The sequence below is a fragment of the Dermacentor andersoni genome, chromosome 4, assembly GCF_023375885.2.
Source record: "Dermacentor andersoni chromosome 4, qqDerAnde1_hic_scaffold, whole genome shotgun sequence".
NCBI lineage: Eukaryota > Metazoa > Arthropoda > Arachnida > Ixodida > Ixodidae > Dermacentor > Dermacentor andersoni.
The window spans coordinates 221,860,522-221,887,802 of NC_092817.1; the positions used below are offsets into that span (position 1 = coordinate 221,860,522).

At 48.4% G+C, this 27,281-nt stretch overlaps 1 protein-coding gene across 5 annotated transcripts in view; it reads right to left on the reverse strand.

Moving 5' to 3' along the window:
- The window catches only part of LOC126538383 (uncharacterized), a 606,484-nt gene that overhangs the window by 95,018 nt on the left and 484,185 nt on the right, over positions 1-27,281 (reverse strand). For all 5 annotated transcript variants that reach the window (XM_072288044.1, XM_072288042.1, XM_055074756.2 and 2 more), the window contains exons 29-30: positions 19,177-19,276; positions 9,261-9,348 (exon numbers count right to left, since the gene is read on the reverse strand). In XM_072288044.1, the coding sequence (XP_072144145.1) occupies positions 9,261-9,348; positions 19,177-19,276 (188 nt within the window). The remainder of the gene's footprint in view (positions 1-9,260; positions 9,349-19,176; positions 19,277-27,281) is intronic.

Genomic DNA, 27,281 nt, shown 5'->3' on the forward strand with positions numbered 1-27,281 from the left:
TCTTTCGTAGAGCCGACCCGAACATGACCGAAGATAGGAAGTTGCGCTACCTCATGCGAGGTGTAAAAGAGCAGTTGTTCGCGGGGCTTGTGCGCAATCCGCCAGTCACTGTTACTGAGTTTATCAAAGAGGCTACGGCTATTGAGCGGGCCCTTCATCAAAGATGCAGGCAATACGATCGACTGTCCACCAGCACTACAATCAATGCCGCCGCAGTGACTACCGAGTATCAGAACTCCTTGCGTGAGTTGGTCAGAGAGCTCATCAGAGAGGAAATTCAAAAGATCCTGACACCGACACTAGATAGACCCGTCGCGTCAATCGCCGAAGTGGTGCATGATGAAATCTCGTAGGCGTTCCCGGTAACCGATCTTCAAGACCACCAGCGACCCCTGAGTTACGCCGCTGCTGTCCGATGTCCACCACCGGTTGCAACCACATCACCGTACCAACAGCATCCGACAGCCGCTCCTTGGTCGTCGCCGCAAGAGGAGGCTTCGAGGCGTGCAGCCGTTATGCCGCTTCAGTCATACTGCCAGCCGTCGTTCGCTGCGTCTTGGTCACCGCCGCAAAACGACGCTATGGGACGGCCGCAACTTCGGAGAACCGACGTATGGCGCACTGTCGATAGGCGCCCACCCTGTTTTCACTGCGGAGGCGCCGGCCATACTTCGCGTCATTGCTGGCATCGTGACGCATCATTTCAACCTCTTCGTCCGTCGTACTATGGTCGACGGGCAAATGACGACGCCATGCTACGCCGCGACGACGCTGCTTTTCAGGGACCCCCAATAGCGCGCCCGAGTGATGAATCCATGCCCAATGATCGGTCCGATTTCGGCCGTCGATCGCGCTCTCCAACTCCTCCACGTCAAATGGCTTCATCTACTGAACGTACTTTTGCGGAGCTCCGAGGACGAAGGTCGCCCAGCCCCCGTCGGGGAAACTGAAGGCGGCGACCTCTCGGGGCAAGGTTGCAGGCCCGCCGCAAGACACTAAAGAGCCCCCAACATTCTTGCTGCAGAACGACGTGAAGGCGATAAACACTGATGAAATTGTGAGCACCGACATTGATGTTTTCGTGGACGGGCAACCGGTGACAGTGTTAGTCAACACTGGTGCCGACTTCTCTATAATGAGTCAGGAGCTTGTCCTCCGCCTGAAGAAAGTGAAGACGCCATGGACGGGACCTCACATAAGGACAGCAGGCGGCCAATTACTGATGCCTACTGGAAGATGTACTGCTAGAGTTAATATCGGGGATTCTTCTTTCGTGGCTGCTTTCATCGTCCTTCCTGTATGCTGCAAAGATTTGATTATTGGAATGGACTTCCTAAAAGAATATGGCGCCGTAATTAATATCCCGGACCGCATGGTGACGTTTTATAAGAGCTCCGGTTTAGTCCATTGTTTATCGCCGCAGCACAACTGCTTTCGTCTAACAGAAGACGTCGTCGTCATCCCCCCTCGATCGTGGGCCCTTGTTTCAGTAGCATGCGACATACCGTTTCGTTGCGAAGGAGTTGCCGACCAAATAACCTCGTTGTTTACTCACGGTATCTCGGTCGCGCGAGGAATCGTGAATGTCACCGACGGGTGCACAAACCTGTTGCTAACAAATTTTAGCACAGAGCGACAGCCCCTTCTCAAGGGCACAGCTGTGGCTTATTTTGACGGCATTGCGGATGTTCGTGGTTGCTGTTCACTACTCGAAGAAGCGCCTACGCGAGACCCAGCTCCTGCACTTGACGTTAGCACTGCTTTGTCGGAGCACGAACGCGAGCGGCTTCTTACGCTATTGGTCAAGTTCAACGACTGTTTTGCGTCGACCTCCAGCGTCGGTCGGATGCCTCTGACAAAGCACCGAATAATTACAGAGGATACGGTAACACCAATTCCCCAAAATCCATATCATGTAGCACCTAGAGAACGTGAAGCCATACAACAAGTGACACAAATGCTTGAAGATGACGTGATCCAACCATCAACGAGTCCCTGGGCATCTCCTGTAGTTCTAGTCAAGAAAAAAGACGGCAGCTTGCGTTTCTGTGTGGACTACCGAAAGCTAAATAAGGTGACAAAGAAAGAAGTATACCCACTTCCCCGTATAGATGATTCACTCGACAGGCTTCGACAGGCACGTTACTTCTCTTCAATGGACTTAAAAAGCGGATATTGGCAAATCGAAGTAGACTCGAGAGACCGTGAAAAAACTGCTTTCGTGACGCCAGATGGCCTATACGAATTTAAAGTCTTGCCTTTCAGTTTGTGTTCTGCCCCTGCTACGTTCCAACGCCTCATGGATACTGTACTTTCGGGTCTGAAGTGGAAAACCTGCTTAGTATATCTCGACGACGTCATCGTGTTCTCCGTAACGTTTGAAGAACACCTCGAACGGCTTGAAGCGGTTCTGCAGTTCATACGGTCCGCCGGCCTCACCCTGAAGCCGTAGAAGTGCCACTTTGGCTTCGAGGAACTGCAGTTTCTCGGTCACGTTGTCAGCCACACAGGTGTCCAGCCGGATCCTGAAAAAATTGCAGCCATCGCACAGTTTCCGGTACCATCCGACAAAAAGGCTGTCAGGCGCTTCCTCGGCCTCTGTGCCTATTACCGGCGGTTTATTGCAGACTTTGCGCGCATTGCGTCGCCATTAACTCGCCTGACGAGAGACGATGTTGCTTTTGTATGGGGCGACGAAGAGCAAGGTGCATTCAACGACTTGCGGCAACGTCTCCAGACACCTCCAGTGCTTGCTCACTTTGATGAGACCGCTCCTACATTGCTCCACACTGATGCCAGCAATGTTGGCTTGGGAGCTGTTCTTGTGCAGTGGCAAGAGGACACAGAAAGAGTGCTTGCCTATGCAAGTAGAACACTCTCACGTACGGAGGCTAATTACTCCACAACTGAGAAATAATGCCTCGCCGTGGCATGGGCGGTTATGAAATTTCGCCCATATTTGTATGGCCGCCACTTCACCGTTATCAGCGACCACCATTCACTATGTTGGTTGACAAACCTTAAAGATCCTTCTGGACGAATGGCGCGTTGGAGCCTAAGGCTGCAAGAGTTTGACATGACTGTCACGTACAAGTCGGGGAAATGACACACGGATGCTGACTGCTTGTCTCGATCGCCGATAGCGTCACCTGCTCCGCCCAAAGAAGAAGACTCAGCTTTTCTTTGTGTTATGGATACATCCGCCATCGCGCAACAACGGGACGACCCTGAGTTGCTTGAACTAATCAATTACTTGGAGGGAAGATCTGCGAAACCACCTAGAGTTTTCAAAAGAGGACTGTTGTCGTTTTGTTTACGGGCCAAGGTCCTTTACAAAAAAAACTTTTCTTCGACCGGGTCCCCCTGTCTGCTTGTCATTCCTGCAGCTCTTCGTACAGAAGTACTTCAAGCTTGCCACAACGAGGTGACTTCTGGTCACTTAGGCTACACGCGAACATTGGCCAGAGTGCAGCAAAGGTACTACTGGCCGAGACTTACCACCGCCGTGAAACATCACGTTCGCACTTGTCTCGACTGCCAGAGGCGCAAGTCGCCTCCGACGACACTAGCCGGCCTCCTACAACCCGTCCAGGTCCCTCGAAGACCATTTGATCAAATCGGAATGGATATATTGGGCCCACTCCCTACTTCTACTGCAGGCAATCGCTTTGTTATCATCGCAACCGACTATCTCACAAGTTACGCTGAAACAAAGGCAATCCAGAACAGCACAGCAGCCGAGGTAGCGCGCTTTTTCATTGAGCATGTGGTGTTGCGACACGGTGCGCCAACCGTCGTAATAACCGACAGAGGAACCGCATTTACGGCTGCACTTTTAGATCACGTCTTGCTACTAAGTGGAATGGCCCATCGAAAGTCCACCACCTACCATCCACAAACCAATGGGTTAACAGAGCGCTTAAACAAAACAATTGAAGGCATGCTCTCCATGTACGTGGATGTTGATCATAAAAATTGGGACGACATCCTACCTTACATCATCTTTGCATATAACACGGCGAAACAAGAGACGACGCGCATGACTCCGTTCTCACTTGTTCACGGACGGGATGTACGAACGATGCTGGATGCGATGCCTCCACACGACTTTGACGACACTGATACGGAAGCCGATGTATTTACGCAACGCGCAGAAGAAGCTCGGCAGCTCACGCGCTTGCGGATCTGCCAGCAGCAAGACTACGACGCAGGCCGCTACGATCTTCACCGTAGAATAGTTACCTATGAAGTCGGCGACAGAGTGTGGGTTTGGACACCCATACGGAAACGAGGCCTCTCCGAGAAATTGTTAAGGCGATACTTTGGACCATATCGGGTATTGCAGCACCTCAGTGATGTCACCTACGAGGTCGTTCCCGATAATCCCAACTGTACGTGGCGCCGCACACACCGTCCTGAACTTGTGCATGTTGTGCCCATGAAGCCGTATGTTAGCGAATGACTATGCTAGCGGCCTTTACTTTCCGCAAGTGACATTTCTTGTTTAGCATCGGGACGATGCTCTCGTAGGGAGGGACAAATGACGCGTGTATTCTATGCAGACGACGACGACGATGAGAGCACTAGCGGACTCCGCCTATGGTGGGTCAGAGTGAGATTGGTCGATGACGAAGAAGACGTGTCTCTGCTCTGTTTGTTTTTGAACAGATTGTCCTGTTGTTCGTGAAGAACGTCTCCCTGTGTTCTGTCCGCGTTGTACCGCGACAATATGCTTTGGAAGCCCTATTCACAGGATAAAAGAGGGGGGGATCTGTAAGGGTACTGGGCCAACGTCAGGTGGCGTAGAGTAGCAGTCAGGAGATGGTAGGCAACGGTGTGTGGCGGGGAGGGAGAACATGGAAGGTGTGTGTGCGCAGTCGGCATGCGGGGAACGCGCGACAACGAATTGAGTGAGTGAAGTAATCGACTGAGCAAGTCGCGTGTAGTGCGGCGGGACGAAACGCACACTGCGTGTGTGTGCGTGCGCCGAGGATTTCCCGAAATAAAGGACGTAATTGACACACTGCTTGCGCATGACGCACGTTCACCAAGTGAAATGTCACTGTATTTTTTTTAAATCGCTTACTGAATGAACAGGTGCATTTTGTACACCGGGGCGACTTATATATTGCCGCAGAGAGTTCTCCACATGCCAGTTACGAGGACTCCGGTGAGATACCCTTCCAAGCGCATCATCGCTAAAGCCCCTTGGCATTACTCATCGCATTGGCATTAGAAGAGCCCGAGCAACGCCTCGCGCATGGCGATACAGCGCGTGTCTCCCGTGCACGCGCACATGGCAGCGCCCGAGTCTCCCGTCCAATGAGAAGCCACGGCATGGCTCTTGGCCTTCAGGGCGCGTGAAAAGTGCGTTCGGAGTGGAGACGCGGTTGACTGTGGAATAGGCTCCTGTTAACTCTTCTTTTAAATTGTGTGAATGCTTAATATTGAGTTTCCGGGCACAAGTTCACCCACAATAAACCAGTTTGTTTAGTGTGCTTCATTGAAGAGTGCTACAATATGCTTTTTTTCTGAAAAACTGCCCCTTTGAGGGGGGTGCGTGTTAAACACTGGGAAATACAATATATAGTATACTTAAGCAGATCAAAAGCCAATGCTCAATAATAACATTCATAAACTAAAAAGTAGAAGTCCACCGCACCTGTAGAAGTTGCAATGCAGATGCTCACTGCTCCAATTAATGGATCAATTGAAAAACAATGCCGCGCTGTTGGTGCATGTATGCCATGTTGCAACTCATATTGAGCGTGATAATACATCACATCCTTTTTTTCAAGTACAGTGTTGTGATGATACACGCAACACATTACTCATTTTATTTCTTAGAGCAGTAATATTAAGGTTGGTATTGCATCGAATTACCTAAATTCCTGAAGAATGCATCATTGTCAAAAAACCATCACAAAAACCTGGGCGTAACTATTCAAAGTCGTGATATAGAACGTGCCCACAGACTTGGCACTTTTCAGGAGGGAAAATGGAGGCGAATAATAGTAAAATTCGCCCACATTAAAGATAAAGAAGGCATCCTTTTCTCAAGCGGTAAGCTGAAGGGCACTGAATATGGCATTAGCGAAGACTTCTCCCCAGATACTCGTATGGCCAGGAGACGTCTAATCGAATTTGGAAAAGCGCAGCAACCTTCATTCAAGCTCCGTTACGACAAACTTATTTCTGGCCGAAAAACCTACGTTTACGATCATGCTAAACAGTCGGTCATCGAACGTCAATCCTAGCAGCAAGTGCAAAAGCCACTGAGGCCGACTCAGCGTGTTAAGCACACTCTATCGTTGATCTACACTAACATCCGCAGCCTGATACCCAAACGGGATTCGTTATGCAGCCTCATTTCCTCGTCATCCAGTAACATTGTTGCACCAACGGAAACATGGTTAAATTCCACAATACTTGATTGCGAAATTCTTCCAGATCTACCAGAATTTGATATTTTTCGCAAGGACAGGTGCGATGGAACCCGTGGCGGCGGTGTGGCTATTGCAACTCATCGCCAACTTAAGTGCTCTTTTGTAAATATAAGAACACCTCTAGAAATGATTTGGACGTGCTGCCACGCCACTTCACCGCGCACGCTCATCGGCTGTTGCTATCGTCCACCCTGCACTGATAGCTCCTTTCTTTCGTTTTTTCACAATGCCTTGTTTGAAGTAACAACGGCTTATCCATATTGTTACTCGATATTGTTATCCATATTATCCACCCCCATATTGTTACTCGGGGACTTCAACTTTCCAACTATAGATTGGAGTAACGTTGCGTCATGTCTGACACAAACAAACACGGCTAGCGAATTTATAAACATTTGCTTGCTGTTTGGTCTATCGCAGCTTGTTACTAAACCTACGCGAATAACTCAACACTCATCAAATATCCTAGATCTCGTCTTAACTCGCACCCCGATAAGATGCCTCCTCTTACGTACGTCAGTGGTTTTAGCGATCACACCGTCATTCATGCCACGTTTCCTTGCAATATACTCAAAAGTAAAATATCAAAGAAAGTACTAACACTATATGATAAAGCCGATTATCCAAGCATTAATCTTTCATGAGCAACTTGCCCTTACGTACCAACAGCGGTCGACTGAGAGTAACTGGGCACTTTTCAAAACAGAAATACTGCGTTTAATAGGTCTTTACATTCCAACTATCGCGATAAATGAAAGAGCGCGTTCCCCCTGGTTCAACACTACTTTAAAGCGCTTAAACAATAAGAAAAAACGATTATTTCGTGTAGCCAACTGCTCAGGTTCTTCTTCTGCCTGGGAAAAATATAACAAAGCTACTAAAGAATATAACTAATTAAAAGCACACACAAAACGTAATTTCTTTTCTACTACCGTCCCAAACATGTTGCACTCTAACCCGCGGCGTTCTTGGAAAACGATAAAACCCGAAACTAATAGCTCTATTTCTCTATGTGATAATTCTGGCTCACCCATTTCTGATTCAAATGTTCCTGATGCCTTGAACCTTGCATTTTGTTCAACGTTTACAAAAGAACCTGCCAATGAACTACCAGATTTACCATTTTTCGATTTTACACCAATGGAAGGTATTAATTTTAGGCCGGAAGGCATCGTTAAGGTAATAGATGGCCTGAAGTGCTCATCATCCTGTGGAACCGACGGAATTAATGCCAAAGTGTTAAAAAATACGAAGTATGTCTGTAGTTCGATCCTCTGTATCATCTTTCAGCAATCACTTGACACAGGCATTGTTCCAAGAGACTGGAAAACAGGGAAGGTCATTCCAGTCTTCAAGAAAGGTGATCGGTCTTCCCCAGGTAACTACCGCCCCATGTCACTCACCAGCGTATGCTCCAAAATCATGGAACATGTCATTTACTCTCACGTTGCTAACTTCCTAACTTCAGCGAAGTTCTTTCACCCTAATCAACATGGCTTCAGGAAAGATCGCTCATGCGAAACGCAGTTAGCTTTATTTATTCATGATATTCATTTAAACCTCGACTCTAACATTCCGACTGACGCCCTTTTTTTAGATTTCGAAAAGGCTTTCGATAAGGTTCCACATTCTCGCCTTCTACTAAAATTATCACGCCTAAACATCCACCCACTTGTTCTTAACTGGATCCAGTGTTTTTTAACTAACCGAAAACAGTTTGTATATGCTAACAACCTTACATCTTCCGTTTCCTCCGTTCTATCTGGTGTACCTCAGGGCACTGTTCTTGGGTCACTCCTATTTTTAGTCTACATTAATGACCTGCCATTCACTGTAACCTCTGCAATATGTCTTTTCGCTGATGATTGTGTCTTATACCGCCCTATCAATACCGTCGCAGATGTCTCTACTCTTCAGGAGGACCTCTTTCGTATTCAAGACTGGTGTGCTACATGGCTCATGTCCCTAAACGTTAGTAAGACTGTGCATATTTCATTCCATCGTCGACCTAACTACATACCCCCTGCCTACAAGATTAACAACTGCACTATATCTACTACCGACTCCTTCAAGTACTTAGGAATTCACCTATCCAAAGATTTGTCTTGGACAAATCACGTAAGCCACATAATTAATTCAGCTAACAAAATTCTTGGTTATCTTCGTCGTAATCTCTTCATGGCACAACCACCCGTGAAATCAGTTGCCTATAAAACGCTTGTGCGACCAAAACTTGAATATGCGTGTGCTATCTTTGACCCTTACCAAACTAATCTCACTACAGCCTTTGAAAGCGTTCAAAACCGTGCTGCTAGATTCATTCTTTCAGATTACTCATATCACACTAGCGTTTCATCACTAAAATCTAAACTAGACCTATTGCCTCTTGCCTCTCGTCGTCGCATCTCTCGCCTATGCCTCTATCACAGGTTTTTTTTATTCCATGCCTCGTGACAGCCAGCTGGTTCAGCTGGCTCATCGTGTTCGTCGAACAGGCCATCCAAACACCGTAATCCCACCACAAGCCCACACCACTACGTTCCTGCAGTCATTCTTCGTCCGAACTGCCCCGAGACTGGAATGGCCTTTCCAGACAAACTGCACTCATCCGCGATACAGCACGCTTTAGATCTGCCATTGAGTGTTCCGACTCATCTTTATAATTTCCACATCATCAATCCCGCCTTTTACATGCCCACCCCTCATGTAATGTCCTATTTTGGACCCTTGAGGTATTAATAAATAAATAAATAAATAAATTGTCACATTGCACAATTCCATGCCTGTGAGAGGCATCTACAAATGCAAACTCACCCAGACAGTGGCATAGTGGGACACCAGCGTTTTGGGTGTGAAACCATAGTAGCCGCTTTCCAGGAACAGAGAATGCGCGGGCCCACACCTGCAAGGATTGATTCAGCTCAGAACAGTTACTGCATTTTGAGGCACCAGAAAAGCATCTGTAAGTACCATCAATTTTGGGAGGCCATACGCTAAATTCATTCCAGGAGAAAGGTTTTGCCACAGCCAGAAAAATGTGCATTCCTTAATGTAAGATCTCCCTAAAACAACTTTTCACAAAAATTTTTTTCAACATAGTTTTTGCTTAAAGATCATAACTACCTATTCTACAAAAATTTATACAAAACTGCTTTGAATGCTTTTGTGAATTTTATTTTGTGCAGAGGCACTGAAACTTTGATACAACAAACTCCGGAGAAAAAAAAAATCCACGATGCTTACGATACCCTCTAATGTGCAATTTGAATGTAGCTGTTTAGGTGTATACATTTGTCTGTGATACATTGAGGCAAACAATTTGAATGTGAACAGCAAGGGCTTCTTGGAAGTGGCGCTGAGCCTCTGCTCAGGCAGCTCGTTTAGCAGCTGTGGCAGAAAAAGCACTTCCAGCGGTTGTATCGCTCATGGTTCAGAAAGAAAGTGTGAACATGGGAACATGTGACGAGTGCATTCTAGCACCAGCGGCACAGGCAAAGTAGCGCATGCGCAATGGGTCAGAAGCCCATGCCAGTGCTTTGTTTCCATTGTGGTAACGGTGCACGTGCTCGCCTTAGTAATGGCATAATTGGCGACTGGGCAACAGCACATCCTACTATGGTGCCATCTTGTAGCGGGTTGCCTCCGTGGAGCATGTCTCGTGCGGCGCTCCGCTTTCCTCGTCATCCTTTTGCCACATTATCCTCCTCCGCTTTCCACCTCGTGCTTCCGCTGCACCCTCCTCCACCACTATCCGTGTCGCACTTTCTTCGCTATCGCCACCTTCCGCTGCACTCCACATTCGCTCTAATTTTTTCCATCCTTCAGAGGGCTTGTTTGTTCCGCCGATCACACCAACGCTGCGGCCAACGCTCAACACAGGAACGAGTGCCTAAGAGCTCGTTCCTGTGTTTACAAAGTCTGCTTTTGCAAAAAAAAAAAAAAATATTTCATTTTCACGTCACATAAGCAGGCCTGATTGTGCAACACTTTGGCATTGACTAGACACCTTTAATTGAGTGTGCTATATGTAGCCTAGCATCGTACAGATAAGAGTGGCTATTTCTCATGCAAGTTACTTACCGAAATAAAATTCTTGTGAGCTCCGTAACGACACATTGTTTCCCTGCAATATTGTCCGAAAGGGGTCCCATTTTGACAAACAGTATCTTCTGCTTCAGTTGCATTATGCAATAAGGTTTAGATGCTTGTGAGTATTATTAATGCATTAACATTTTAGGGTATTTCATGCCTTTTCCAGAGGCTATGTTTGTATTTATGCAACTATTCTCCCACCTACCTAGGTCACTGGGTAGTCCCCAGGCAAATGGGTACTGCATCAGATTGCATTGCTGAGGGACCAGGGTTCGAAGCCAACCATCAGAACGACTTGGGTCACCGAGTGTATGGCAATGGGTACACATGTGCCGCTCTTCAACGAACTTCATTCACATCGATGAGAGTCACTGTAGATGCGGGACTAGGTAGGTAGCGCTGTTCAAAGAAAGTCTTTTATGCCGACTTGGATCACTTGGTATGTGCTAGTAGATGTGTGATGCTCTTCAAGTAACGTGTTTGATGCCAACTTGGGTAACTAAGTATGCGTGACTAGGAATGTGCTGCTCTACAAAGCAAAGATTCCTTAAGTTTATCTGATGCTGAGGGGAATCGAGCCCATGCTATAAGAGCTCCTCAAGGACAGCAACTTGACACATGAGCAGGCTACGCCACAAATGCACTGGGTATGTGCCGCTTTTCAATGAACGCCTTTCATGTCAACGCTTCAGAGAGCTGTGCCATGAATACGCTGGGGCTGCCGCTTTTCATTGACAGCTACATGATTTGTACAGTATTCTTTTTGCACTGTAATAAAGCCATAAACATTGGTTTCATCGATGGTATTGAATGAGCCACTGTCAACATTACAAAGCATGGTGGTACACCTGAGGCCACGCATCGAAGCAGTATGTACAAGCAATACCTTTGCTGCCTCAGCTTCCATTTGGCCTGCCTTGTGGTCTCCATTTTCTTGGCACGAGTGCTGTGCCTTCACCATAAGCAAGGGCTGTCTAGTTGTGGCCCACACTCAAAGTCAAGGCAGAAATTGGAGAGGACCATATAATCAAGCGCGCACCAAGAAAACAGCTAAAATTACAGCACATGGCGTGAGCTCTTGGGCCAGTTGGTGCACGATGGACTTGTAAAAGGGGGTACCAATGAATACACAAGGACGCATACACAAGAAAGAGGCATCAGACACCAGCCCGCGTCTAATGCCTTTTTTGGTCTACACATCCTTGTCTGCTCACTGGTAACCCCTTTTTAAAGTTCACCAATTACAGTGGCCACTCTAAGGTGACAAGAGTGGCCTTTGGTGTGCTACATGCTGTGAAAATTGTGGGGTGCACATGTGCAGACACGTTGAGAGCCGGCGGGCAGGCACAAGAAACATGCACTACACCTGGTATGGCGTTTGTGACAAATGCGTCCTTTTCCCAGACTGGCGGGAAAAGGAAAGGGCGCGCGAAGAGGACATTCCGCTCGAAGGGGCTTGCCTCGTTGCGGAACTATCACATGCCATGAGGCAAGCCTACGTATTACCTTTTTACAGAGTGGACCTTGTGGGGTTCTCACACCCGTGCTCTTGGGACAAAGGAACGACAACACAGTAGGGCAAACAATCACAAGGGCATTTATTGCACCTTTCATAGATCAATGCCTGCTAGCCGAGTTGCTATCCACAAAACATGCCGATGGGCGTGCGACAAATCTAGAAGTCCGACTCACCGCAACCAGATAACGAGCGAATATGTTCGCCCCATGCTGGATCCCAATGCCTGGTCATTCGCGTGTACGGTCACGCGAACGGTGGCGCGTTCGATGGATGCCACGCGAGACGGTCTCGCAGAAGCATGGATCGGTGCACGCGCGGGACGTCCGCGTCGTACCTCGACCTGCAGCCAAAGAGGAAGCGCCTTGTCTCTCGGCGCCCAAGTAACCCCGCCTGTCGACGGCGTTAGCAGTGCAACACTCGCGCCCTCTCTCGTACTGCGCCTCAACCACTCCGACCGCCGCGGGCGCCAAGTCACGCGACGAAGCCGGATTAGAGGATACGCGCCTTGCGGAAAAACAACATATCAGGGGACGCGTGAGAGTCGCGCATCCCCACAACCTTCCCTCTGCGAGCAGATACCCCTGAGCTGTGGAAAAACTTATAAAGGGCAAACGGGACAGTGTTTCGCTGACAGAGCTCATCGGCACAGCAGTAACCTAAGGAATGACAATGGAAGTCATTTAGCAGGACATTGTAACAAGTGACACGTGTACTTATCTTTATCGGGCGACCACGTTTCGCCACCTAACAAATGTAATCATACAGCGCGAGACGCGCCTGCATGTATCCGAAGTTTCTGGAAAGTTATCATCGCTTCTACCCGGCTGTCTGCTGTCGCCGAACGTTGTGTTATCTGATTTCATCGCGTGACGCGAATGGTGTAGAACATTGTGGAAGGCACGCGGGTCCGAACGATCAGTCTGGAACGGTCGACGACAGCTGTATAAAAGCCGGCGTGCTTGCCTCGCTGATCAGATTTTCAACGATCGCCGACTGTGTTCGCCGCTTTCGTTGTGCTATAAGTGTAGCCTGTTTTGTGGGCACAGGTTCGCCCAATAAAATCTAGTTTTGCCTTTCGCAGTATTGCCACTGTGTTCTTAACGTCACCACCACGTGACATCTGGTGGAGGTGCTTGTGCGTTCATGTACCGAACGCCCCCGCAAAGCCGCGATCCAAGCCCGAGGACAGAAGCAACATCGCCCAAGACCAGCGTGCTAGCCGCAGACTGCAAGGACTGCCCCCAGAGCACGGACTTCTACCTGAGACCACAAAGAAGATCGTGGTCAAGACAACCCCTATGGCTGCCCCAGCGTCCCCCGTTATCCTACAACAACCTCGGGACCCACCAACCTTCCATGGAGCAGCGACTGAAGACCCGGAATCATGGCTGGAGACCTACGAACGAATCGCAACATTCAAGAACTGGGACTCCGACGAGAAGCTGCGGCATGTCTACTTCGCCTTAGAAGACACCGCCAGAACTTGGTTTGAGAACAGGGAATCGACCTTGACAACGTGGGACCTGTTCCGTAGCAGCTTCCTACGGACCTTTACAAGCGTCGTGCGCAAGGAAAGGGCTGAAGCTATGCTGGACGCCCGAGTGCAGCTGCCAAACGAGAACGTTGCCATCTTCACGGAAGAAATGACCCGTTTGTTCTGCCACGCCGACCCGGATATGGCCGAGGAGAAGAAAGTCCGCTTACTGATGCGTGGTGTAAAGGAGGAACTTTTCGCCGGGATGGTAAGAAGCCCACCGAAGACCGTCGAAGAGTTTCTTCGTGAGGCGACGAACATTGAGAAGACACTCGAGATCCGGAACCGGCAATTCGATCGCCGCGCGAACTATACAAACTACGCCGGGGTTCAATCACTGGCCACCGACGACCTACGCGAGACTATCCGAGCTATCGTGCGGGAGGAGCTGCAGAAGTTCTACCCAAGGACGCACTCCCAAGTGGATCCAATCGCTGAAATCGTCAAAGAAGAGGTTCAGCGATCGCTTGAGGTGCAACCCTGAGGTGCAACCCTGAGGTGTAACCACGATCACCGCAACCTCAGCCGGAAGCGATGACCTACGCCGCCGTCGCCCGCCGTCAAGGTCCCCCTATGTGACAACGCCAGGGCCCTGTAACGCCGCAATTCCGTCGTCCGCCGCCGCCAGCATGCCCACCCGTGGCCCAGCACACCTACGCGAGGAAGACGGACATTTGGCGAGCCCCCGACCGCCGCCCGCTCTGCTATCACTGCGGAGAAGCCGGCCATGTGTATCGCCGATGCCTGTACCGCGACTTGGGACTGAGAGGGTTCGCCGTCAACGCACCGCGTCCACAGCTTGGAGAGCGCCCACGTGACATCGCCGACTACCTCGCCGCTACTCAGTCGAGCTCTTGACGACCGTCGCGTTCGCCATCACCAGGCCGTTACCTGTCGCTGCAGCGCCGACCATACACTGGCCCAGCCCGGGGCCGGTCAGCGAGCCCATATCCGGAAAACTAAAAACAGCAACCGATGGAGGTGCGGTTGCTGTTCGTTGAACTGACGAAGATCCTCCGCCGCCGCCGAAGGCGCCGAAGAAACCATCTCGACGACATAATAACGACACGCCGCCGTCCCGAGGAAGCCAGGAAGCCAAGACTACACCAACGAAAGACGACTTCACGACACGACGTACCAGCTTCAGTTCAACACGACGCAGCCGTGATCCGACGCCAAGACCCAACTGCAACGCAAGACAAAGAACCACCGACCTCGACGTGCTTCTAGACGGCCACGCAGTCACCGCCTTAGTCGACACAGGCGCCGATTACTCAGTCATGAGTGGACACATCGCCGTCCAGTTGAAGAAGGTTAAGACTGCATGGGAAGGCCCTCAAATTCGGACCGCTGGAGGACACCTGATTACGCCGACAGGAATGTGCACGGCAAGAACTACCATTCACGACCGGACTTACCCTGTCACCTTCGTTATCCTCCAACAGTGTTCACGAGACGGCATTCTCGGCATGGACTTCCTCAACCAACACGGCAGAGTCATCGATCTGAAGTCGAAGTCAATAACGCTGTTGGAAGATCATGCGATACCGTCGGAGAGCCCTCGTAGTCACCACGCCTTGAGTGTGCTCGAACAGCAAGTGAGCATCCCGCCTCGCTCCAGCATTGTTATTTCGGTCGGCACCGAAACACCCGCTGACGTAGAAGGCGTCATCGAAGGCGACCAACGTCTACTGCTACACCGTGAAATTTGCGTGGCAAGAGGGATCGCTCGACTGCACGGAGGAAACACGAAAGTGTTGCTGACAAACTTCAGCCAGGAGTTCAAGCACATCAACAAGGGCACGACGATCGCATACATCGAGGAAATTCTGGAAAACAGCAATGCGTTTGTCTTCTCGGATTCTGCCGCATCTACCCCGACGACCTTAGTTCCCGAGCCAGACTTCGACATAAATCCAAGTCTCCCCACGATTAAGCAACAACAGCTCAGAAGTCTACTTCGACGATACAAAGAGTGCTTTTCGACGTCATCAAGGATTCGACGAACCCCAGTCGCAAAGCATCGCATAATAACCGAAGAGGGCGCTCGACCTCTTCGCCAGAGCCCATACCGAGTTTCGACGCGAGAACGCGAAGCTATAAGGCACCAAGTCGACGAAATGCTGCGCGACGACATCATCCAGCCGTCCAAAAGCCCGTGGGCATCTCCTGTAGTCTCGGTGAAAAAAAAGGACGGAACCCTGCCTTTCTGCGTCGATTATCGTCGTCTGAACAAGATCACGAAGAAGGACGTATACCCCCTCCCACGGATAGACGACGCACTGGATCGGCTCTGCAACGCTAAATACTTCTCGTCAATGGACCTCAAGTCTCGCTATTGGCAAATAGAAGTCGACGAAAGAGATCGCGAAAAGACGGCCTTCATCATCCCAGACGGCCTCTACGAGTTCAAGGTTATGCCATTCGGACTGTGCTCGGCGCCTGCAACGTTCCAGCGCGTGATGGACACGGTTTTAGCAGGATTGAAGTGGCAGACCTGTCTCGTTTACTTGGATGACGTCGTCGTCTTCGCCAGAAATTTCGATGATCACCTGAGGCGGCTTGCGACAGTACTAGAGGCCATCAAGTCATCAGGGCTCACTCTGAAGCCGGAAAAGTGCCGATTCGCTTACGATGAGCTTTTGTTTCTAGGCCACGTCATCAGCAAATCAGGAGTACGCCCCGACCCACAGAAGACAGCTGCCATCGCAAAGTTCCCGCAGCCAACCGACAAGAAGGCAGTGCGCAGATTCCTTGGCATGTGTGCCTACTATAGGCGCTTTGTCAAGGACTTTTCATGCATCGCGGAGCCGCTAACACATCTAACCAAATGTGATGTCGAGTTCAAGTGGGAAACGCCGCAGGCCAAGGCATTTCAAGAACTCAAACGACGCATGCTGTCGCCGCCGGTACTTGCACACTTCGACGAGGACGCCGATACCGAAATCCACACTGACGCCAGTAGCCTAGGCCTCGGTGCCGTCCTAGTCCAGGGAAAAGATGGACATGAACACGTGATAGCTTACGCTAGCTGGTCGTTGTCAAAAGCGGAAGGCAATTATTCTACAACCGAAAAGGAATGCCTCGACATTGTTTGGGCTACAGCGAAATTTCGCCCTTACCTATATGGCAGGCCATTCAAAGTGGTCAGCGACCATCATGCGTTGTGTTGGCTAGCTAACTTCAAGGACCCTTCAGGACGGCTGGCACGGTGGAGCCTCAGACTACAAGAATACGACATCACTGTAACATACAAGTCTGGACGAAAACACTCAGATGCTGATTGCCTATCCCGCACCCCCATTGACCCGCCGCCGCAAGATGACGAGGATGACGACGCCTTCCTTGGAATAATAAGCGCGGAAGACTTCGCTGAACAGCAACGAGGAGACCCGGAGCTAAAAGCCCTAGTCGAGTATTTGGAAGGGCACACCGACGTTGTCCCTAGGGCAGTTAAGCGTGGATTGTCTTCGTTCACGCTACAAAACAACCTGCTCGTGAAGAAGAACTTCTCACCAGTCCGCACCAGCTACCTTCTTGTTGTACCGTCAGCGCTGCGTCCAGAAATACTGCACGCCCTACACGACGATCCAACCGCTGGGCACCTCGGATTCTCCCGGACGCTGTCGAGAATACAGGAAAGGTATTACTGGCCGCGTCTGACCGCCGACGTCGCTCGTTACGTCAAGACATGCCGAGACTGTCAACGACGCAAGACACCACCGACAAGGCCAGCAGGATTACTACAGCCGATCGAACCTCCTCGCCGACCATTCCAGCAGATTGGGATGGATTTGTTAGGGCCGTTTCCAATGTCAACATCCAGGAATAAGTGGATCGTCGTGGCGACGGACTATCTCACCCGCTTTGCTGAAACTAAAGCTCTACCAAAAGGCAGCGCAGCCGAAGTGGCGAAATTTTTCGTCGAGAACATCCTGCTGCGACATGGTGCTCCAGAAGTCCTCATCACCGACAGAGGAACGGCTTTTACAGCAGAGCTCACCCAGGCCATTCTGCAGTATAGCCAGACAAGCCACAGGAGGACAACTGCCTACCATCCGCAGACGAATGCTCTCACGGAGCGCCTGAACAAGACCCTCGCCGACATGCTAGCAATGTACGTCGACGTCGAGCACAAGACGTGGGACGCGGTCCTGCCGTATGTAACCTTCGCTTACAACACGGCGGTGCAAGAAACAACACAGATCACGCCGCTTAAGCTGGTTTACGGCAGGAACCAGACGACGACGCTTGACGCCATGCTGCCCCACGTCACTGACGAAGAGAATGTTGACGTCGCTAGCTATCTGCAGCGCGCCGAAGAAGCCCGACAGCTCACCCGCCTACGGATCAAGAACCAACAGAGGACCGACAGCCGACACTACAACCTCCCAACGACGCTTCGTCGAGTACCAGCCCGGCGACCGTGTTTGGGTTTGGACACCTATACGCCGACGAGGTCTGAGTGAGAAACTATTGCGCCGCTATTTCGGACCCTACAAGGTCATTCGACGTTTTGGCGCACTGGACTATGAGGTCGTGCCAGACGGAATTTCGCATTCACAGCGGCGGCGCGCACGATCTGAAGTGGTCCACATGGTGCGTCTGAAATCCTTTTACGGACGCTGACGAACTTCCTTATTTTGTTGTTTTCTTTGCTACGGGTGTTTTTCTTTATTACTTTCGTTTGTATGCAGCATCGGGTCGATGCTTTTTAAGAGGGGGGTATTGACACGTGTACTTATCTTTATCGGGCGACCACGTTTCGCCACCTAACAAATGTAATCGCACAGCGCGGGACGCGCCTGCATGTATCCGAAGTTTCTGGAAAGTTATCGACGCTTCTACCCGGCTGTCTGCTGTCGCCGAACGTTGTGTTATCTGATTTCATCGTGTGACGCGAATGGTGTAGAACATTGTGGAAGGCACGCGGGTCCGAACAATTAGTCTGGAACAGTCGACGACAGCTGTATAAAAGCCGACGCGCTTGCCTCGCTGATCAGATTTTCAACGATCGCCGACTGTGTTCGCCGCTTTCGTTGTGCTATAAGTGTAGCCTGTTTTGTGGGCACAGGTTCGCCCAATAAAATCTAGTTTTGCCTTTCGCAGTATTGCCACTGTGTTCTTAACGTCACCACCACGTGACACAAGTGTCCCTGCACTCCCATATTTGAAAAGACAAAATTCACAGGGAAAGAAAAATGTAAGAAGGAAAGGGAAATAATAGAGGCTCATTACATTAGAAAGGAAGGAGATAAATGTGTAAGCGCTCCTTCTTTTGCCTTGTTGAAAAAAGAAATTTTTTTGCATGAAAGATTATGATGTAACTGATTTTGCAGATGTATCTGCGACTGGTGCACGCATGCCTATGGTGGAAAAGGTATAATATGGCTAGATAATTTCAAATAAACTTTCAGCTGGCAGTCAGCACTTGTCTATGATATTTGTTTCCTCGTGTCCCTGTTTTATTCGTGCTGTTCAACCTTAGTTCTAGCTACATAACTGCGTCGCAGCAGCCACTAGGCAAGACACATTTATCGCAAGGAAAGCTGGCAGAGCAGCGAAATCTCTATGGAACTACTTACACCGCAGACTCCTCCCCGACCACGAAGAGGCCATTCCAGTGTGGGGACAGCACCATCTGCCGGGCAGGGCCTCTCACAATGGCCGACACTGGCACCAGGCCTGCACAATCAAAAATACATGTTTTCACAGGAAAGAATCTGACAGTTACTGCACTGCACAAATGAGCCATCTCGCGTACAACAAGTTCACCACAACATCCCTAATTTCCCCTGTACATTTCTCGACATCACTGCCTGCTCGCTTCTTATGGCTGTTAGTAACAACAAGCTGAGAACCTTGGTTTCCCCAGGCCTACACGTTGATTTCAATGTCATAGCACAGTATCAAAGACACACCATAATAATTTATACAAGATGACTTTCAGCCCTGAATACTAACAATGTTGTAGCTAAATAAAGTGACACAAACTAAAAGAAACAGATGAAGCACTGTTTCTCCTCACATCCGTACTGTCTGACGCTCCATTTAGCAGGTACTAACTAGCCCAAGGAAAGGATATGTGGCATCAGGACGAGATATTCTACAATGGATCACATCCATGTCATCAATCAGGTAATTGATAATTTTGCAAAATACAATCTACCTCTCTGCGTGGCATTGACAGATCACAAAAAGGCATTTGATTCAGTAGAGATACCAGCAGTCATAAAGGCATTGCATAATCAAGGAGCACAGAGCACTTACGTAAATATTCTACACAAGAAAAGTAGGAAAATACCTGTAAAGAAAGGGGTCAGAAAAGGAGACACAATCTCTCCAATGCTATTCATTGCGTGCTTGGAAGAAGTATTCAAGCTGTTAAACTGGGAAAGTTGTGGAGTAAGAATCGGAGGAGTAATACCTCAGCAACCTTCGGTTTGCCAATGACATTGTTCTATTCAGCAACACTGCGGATGAGTTACAACAAATGGTTGAGGACCTTAACAGGGAGAGTGTAAGAGTGGGGCTGAAGATTGATATGCAGAAGACAAAGGTAATGATAAATAACCGAGCAAGGGAACAAGAATTCAAGATCGCAAGTCAGCCTCTAGAATCTCTGAAGGAGTACATTTACCTAGGTCAACTAATCACAAGGAACCCTTACCACGAGAACGAAATTCACAGAAGAATAAAAATGGGTTGGACTGCATACGGTATACATTGTAAGCTTCTGACTGGGAGCTTACCACTATCATTGAAGAGGAAAGTGTACAATCAGTGCATTTTACCGGTGCTTACATATGGGGCAGAGACTTGGAGACTGAAAAAGAAACTTGAGAACAAGTTAAGGACTGCACAAAGAGCGATGGAACGAAGAATGCTAGGCATAACTTTAAAAGACAGAAAGAGAGAAGTTTAGATCAGAGAGCAAACAGGTATAGACGATATTCTAATAGACATCCAAGAGAAAAAATGGCACTTGGCAGGTCATGTATAATGCACAGATTAGATAACCATTGGACCTTTAGGTTGACAGAGTGGGTACCAAGAGAAGGGAAGCGCAGTAGAGGACGGCAGAGGACAAGGTGGTGCGATGAAATTAGGAAATTTGCGGGTACTAGTTGGAATCGGTTGGCACAGGACAAGGGTAGTTGGAGATCACAGGGAGAGGCCTTCATCTTGCGGTGGACATAAATATGATGATGATGATGATGATGATCCTTCTTCTGAGAGACCTATTTCGAAAGAAATTTACCGTTATTTTTCTAGGGTGACTGTAAAGTGAGAAAAATATTTTGCGTTGGTATATATACACTCTTTATTCATGAACAACAACAATAAAAAAAAAGGAAATAAACTTATAAGAATTCAAAATTTGATGCATTGGTATAGTTCAAGGCTTAGAATATGCGCACACGAGAATATCTTTAAAGTCTCTTATGTTCCTGCTCTTACACTAATATCTACGTCCATAGCATAATCGAACTGCGTAGGTGACCGCTCTCAAGAAAAATGTGGTTGTGTGCCCATCAAAAAACCAAAATGTGTGACAAACTTCCGCTAATCTTCATCTTATCGCCAACCAGAGACAATTAGATATCGTGAGTCACTCCCCCCCCCCAATACGAAAAGAAAAGGAAACGCATGCATGCATCCTTCCTGTGCTCACCCCTGTGAGCACTAAACGAGCGAGAAACAGGCGGTCGCCGTTTGAGCGATTAGTAACGAGATAGCATCAGTTTTGCGAGCGCAAGAAACCGAAACCGCCCGTGGAACCAAACCCAAACCGCCACCTGCGTGCGCGCGCGCGCGCCAATGCGTGAGCCGAAATATATAGACGCGCCAGAGCAAACTAACTCTAAAACAAACATGCAATGAAAACCGAGACAGGGAGGCACGAGAAAAGAATTCCCTGTATGCCCACATAGTGGCAGTACATGCTGTAAGAGTTGAGGAGGACGTCGGGATGAAACACTTGGGAGGTTTATTTACATTATTTACAGTGAGAGTCAATTACCAGTCTTAGAGTCATTACAGGCCGGCCGCAACTCGGATGCTCTGGCCCGTCGCAAGAAGTTCGAGAGAAATGAATCAAGGAATGCTCTAGGAATGCTCCCGGTCTGCGTCTTTTAAGCCCTTCGGTGTCTCGAAGACACGTTACGCTCGGCCAATGGGAGAGCCCGCTCAGGTGACGCCATTTTCGGCCAATGGTAGGCGCCCGTGCGATGGAGTCACACCCGGCGAAGAGAGTCGCTGCTCGTGTGTTTGTCCGAGGGCTTTCTTTTTCCTGCAGTCTTGCCTTGCGGACTTGCAATGCGTCGTCACAATAAATGGATGGGGGCGACGCCGCCAGGTTGTCACGGCGCATTACAGCCGTCTTGCTTCGGGACCCACTTTACCCGCCACAGAGCCAGGCTCTTGCTTCACTTTCGGGAAGAACCAAGCAGTGAATAGCTCCACCGGCTGCACACAAAGTGGGGTCCGCCAACTTGTTTGCACGCGCCGTGCCTCAGGAATGTGGTATCCGTGTTTCTGCGCTCCTTAATTAGCTGTGGTGCGATTCGACGTGGTCTGGTGAACTCAAAGTAGGCTCAGGAAATGGTCCCGTATCTAACAATGCCAGGAAATTTAAAAATTTGGAAATTGGCGTGCTTTTTATACGTACAGATGGCGCCGTAAATATATGGTACCAACCATTTTGGAATTGTTTGCGGCGCCATATATTTAGGTCATTGACCCTGAAAGGGTTAAAAGAGGCAACCCGGTCAAAATGGCCCAACCAGTCTTCAACGTTTTTAAAGGCGTCGCCGTGGAACGGGTTAGGTGCACGAGGCGCGTTGACAATGCATGGTACAGCAGCATTTGGGATCCCTTTCATTTGGCTTGCAGTTGTTGTTGACATCTTCCTCACGGAGCTTGCCAGGGGACTGTATTGCGGTGGAAAACCTTGGAGGCGACGGCTGCTTCGATGGATTTCTGCCCTTCCCGAGGTACTGGCGTCGGTAGCTTCTGGTTGAGGACCAGTAGGCATAGGGCAGATGTGTACCCCGCACCTCCACCAGTTTGTCGCGAGAGGAAAAGGACAGTGCTTTCACGAAGGACAGTTTTTGTACCTCCCCGTGGCGTTAATGTCAAGTCCTCACACTGGCCTTTGGAATAAGATCACAGGCTCTACACAAGTAGGAACTGCATAAACAAATTATTTGATAAAAGTGTGTTTTTCTAAAGGTCATCACTCTACATTGTCAAAATTTTGCACCTCTTTTCGTCCTTTTTCGTGCCGTCCGGGCTTTTTCTTGTTTTCTTTTCCTTTTTTTTTTCTTGTTGATTTCGGAGACTTTCGAATGCATGTGGGCTGTTGCACATGCAATGGCGGAAAAGCTTTGCAAACAGAAATGGCAGGAAACTCTGCTCGATGGGCTGCAGTGCAAGCATTATTACCACAGCAATCAGGCAGCAATCACTGAAGTAATTATCGATTGTACAATGATTACTCGAAAAAGAAAGTGGGCAATGCCTGTGTGCGAGTACTATGCGACTGCGATGATTACACGGGTAAATACATCTTTGTACAAGAAGACAATCACATGTTTCAAACATCACTGGGTGTCAGAACACGTGACATTCGGTTTATTGCGTGTGGATTCTAATGCTACAAGTCACGCAGCCATCCGCACTTTTTGCTTCAGGGGGGAATAAAGGGTCGCGCGTTGTTTGCTGCTAATACTATTGTAGTGGGCTGTGATGACAAAGGACAGATCTGGTGGGAAGGAGGGGAAGAAGAAGAAAGAAATCGTGCTTTGGTTCTGTGCACGCTTGTCGTGGAATGATACATTGGCACAGTCTATGACAGAATAGAAGCGTCTGTTATGTGGATAGCGCTGAGTATAGCCAGAGACGCGCAACATCAGTCATAGTTTTTATGTGTTAAGTGCATGAAGGCATCAAGTATGATTTGCCCGAAAACTTCACGACTCCCAAGCTTCGTGAGTTCGTCACCCAAAAGGCTGTGAAGATGCTGCAGGAGATTGATGTTCAAGCTTCAGTGAAAATAAGAATGAAGCACTCCGAATTTCAAGAACACATCATGATGCCGCTGGTGTAGCTGACAGTAAGAACTGCACCAAGCAAGACTGATTCTCATAATCAATCATAATCAAGGAATACCAAGGGCGTATGTGAATATCTTGGGAAATATCTATGAAGACTCCACAGCTACCTTCATTCTCCACAAGAAATGGGGAAATATATCTACCAAGAAAGGGATCAGGCAAGGAAACAGAATCCCTCCAATTCTGTTCACCGCATGCTTACAAGTATTCAAGCGATTAGACTGGGTAGGCTTAGGAGTGAGGATCAATAGTGAACATCTTAACAACCTTTGGTTTACAGATAACACTATCCTGTTCAGCAACACTAGGGATGAATCGTAACAAACGATCGAAGACCTTAACCGAGAAAGTGTATGGGTAGGGTCGAATATTATTATGCAGGTCACAAAGGTAATGTTCAATAACCTGGCAAGGAAACAAGAATTCGTGATCACCAGTGAGACTCCAGAGTCGTTGCAGGAGTATGTTTATCTTGGTGAATTACTCACAGGGGACCCTGATTGTGAGAAAAAAATTTACGGAACAATAAAAATAGCTTGGAGTGCATATGGCAAGTGTTACCAAATCCTGACTGGAAGCTTACCACTGTCGCTAAAAGGAAAAGTGTACAGTCATTGCACTCTACCGGTGCTAACATCATCATCATTATCAGCTTATTTTATGTCCACTGCAGGATGAAGGCCTTTCCCTGCGATCTCTAATTACCCCTGTACTGCGCCAACTGATTCAAACCGGTGCCCGCAAATTTCCTAATATCATCGCCCCACCTAGTCTTCTGCCGTCCTCGACTACGCTTCTCTTCTCTTGGCACCCATTCTGTAACCCTAATCGGCCACCGGTTATCTTATCTGCACATTACATGACCTGCCTAGCTTCATTGCTTTCTCTTAATGTCAGTTAGAATATTGGCTATACCCATTTGCTCTCTGATCCAAACCACTCTCTTTTTGTCTCTTAAATTTATGCCTAGCATTTTCTTCGTTCCATCATTCTTTGCGCGGTCCTTGACTTGTTCTCCAGTTTCTTTGTCAGTCTCCAAGTTTCTGCCCTCCATGTCAGCACCAGTAAAATGCACTGATTGTGCACCTTCCTTTTCAATGATATGGCAAGCTTCCAGTCATGAGCTGACAATGTCTGCCGTATGCGCTCCAACCCATTTTTACTCTTCTGTGAATTTCCTTCTCATGGTCAGGGTTCCCTGCGATTATTTGACCTAGGTAAACATACTCCTTCACAGACTCTAGAGGCTGACTGGCGATCCTGAACTCCTGTTACCTTGCCTGGCTCATCATCATCAGCAGCAGCAGCCTGGCTACGCCCACTGCAGGGCAAAGGCCTATCGTATGCTTTTCCAACTACCCCGGTCATGAGCTAACTGTGGCCATGTTGTCCCTGCAAACTTCTTTATCTCATTTTCCCACCTAACTTTCTGGCGCCTCCTGCTACACTTCCCTTGATCATGATGAGATGACCATCGGTTATCTTCCCTCCTCATTACGTGTCCTGCCCATGCCCATTTCTTTTTCTTCATTTCAACTAAGATATCATTAACTTGCGTTTGTTCCCTCACCCAATCTGTTCTTTTCTTATCCCTTAACGTTACACCTATCATTCTTCTTTCCATAGCTCGTTGCGTTGTCCTCAATTTAAGTAGAACTCTTTTCGTAATCCTCAAGGTTTCTGCCCCGTACGTGAGTACTGGTAAGACACAGCTGTTATAAACTTTTCTCTTGAGGGATAATGGCAACCTGCTGTTCATGATCTGAGAATGCCTGCCAAACGCACCCCAGCCCATTCTTATTCTTCTGATTATTTCGGTCTCATGATCCGGATCCGCAGTCACTACCTGTCCTAAGTAGATGTATTCCCTTACCACTTCCAGTGCCTCACTACCTATTGTAAACTGCTGTTCCCTTCCGAGACTGTTAAACATTACTTTAGTTTTCTGCAGATTAATCTTTAGACCCACCCTTCGGCTTTGCCTCTCCAGGTCAGTGAGCATGCATTGCAGTTGGTCCCTTGAGTTACTAAGCAAGGCAATATCATCAGCGAATCGCAAGTTACTAAGGCATTCTCCATTAACTCTTATCCCCAATTCTTCCCATTCCAGGTCTCTAAATACCTCCTGTAAACACGGTGTGAATAGCATCGGAGAGATCGTATCTCCCTGCCTGACGCCTTTCTTTATGTGGATTTTGTTGCTTTCTTTATGGAGGACTACGGTGGCTGTGGAGCCACTATAGATATCTTTCAGTATTTTTACATACGGCTCGTCTACACCCTGGTTACGCAATGTCTCCATGACTGCTGAGGTTTCGACTGAATCAAACGCTTTCTCGTAATCAATGAAAGCTATATATAAAGGTTGGTTATATTCCGCACATTTTTCTATCACCTGATTGATAGTGTGAATATGGTCTATTGTTGAGTAGCCTTTACAGAATCCTGCCTGGTCCTTTGGTTGACAGAGGTCTAAGGTGTTGCTGATTCTATTTGCGATTACCTTAGTAAATACTTTGTAGGCAACGGACAGTGAGCTGATCGGTCTATAATTTTTCAAGTCCCCGGCGTCCCCTTTCTTATGGATTAGGATTATGTTAGCGTTTTTCCAAGATTCCAGTACGCTCGAAGTCATGAGGCATTGCGTATACAGGGTGGCCAGTTTCTCTAGAACAATCTGCCCACCTTCCTTCAACAAATCTGCGGTTACCTGATCCTCCCTAGTTGCCTTCCCCCTTTGCATAGCACCCAAGGCTTTCTTCTTCCGGCGTTACCTGTGGGATTTCGAATTCCTCTAGACTATTCTCTCTTCCAATATCATCGTGGGTGTCACTGGTACTGTATAAATCTCTATAGAACTCCTCGGCCACTTGAACTATCTTATCCATATTAGTAATGATATTGCTGGCTTTGTCTCTTAATGCATACATCTGATTCTTGCCTATTCCTAGTTTCTTCTTCACTGCTTTTAGGCTTCCTCCGTTCCTGAGAGCATGTTCAATTCTATCCATATTATACTTCCTTATGTCAGCTGTCTTACGCTTGTTGATTAACTTCGAAAGTTCTGCCAGTTCTATTCTAGCTGTAGGGTTAGAGGCTTTCATACATTGGCGTTTCTTGATCAGATCTTTCGTCGCCTGCGATAGCTTACTGGTATCCTGTCTAACGAAGTTACCACCAACTTCTATTGCACACTCCTTAATGATTCCCATAAGGTTGTCGTTCATTGCTTCAACAATAAAGTCCTCTTCCTGAGTTAAAGCCGAATACCTGTTCTGTAGCTTGATCTGGAATTCCTCTATTTTCCGCCTTACCACTAACTCGTTGATTGGCTTCTTATGTACCAGTTGCTTCCGTTCCCTCCTCAGGTCTAGGCTAATTCGACTTCTTACCATCCTATGGTCACTGCAGCGCACCTTGCTGAGCACGTCCACATCTTGTATGATGCCAGGGTTAGCGCAGAGTATGAAGTCTATTTCATTTCTAGTCTCGCCGTTTGGGCTCCTCCATGTCCACTTTCGGCTATCTCGCTTGCGGAAGAAGACTTTAGACAACATTGTCAATTAACTCGC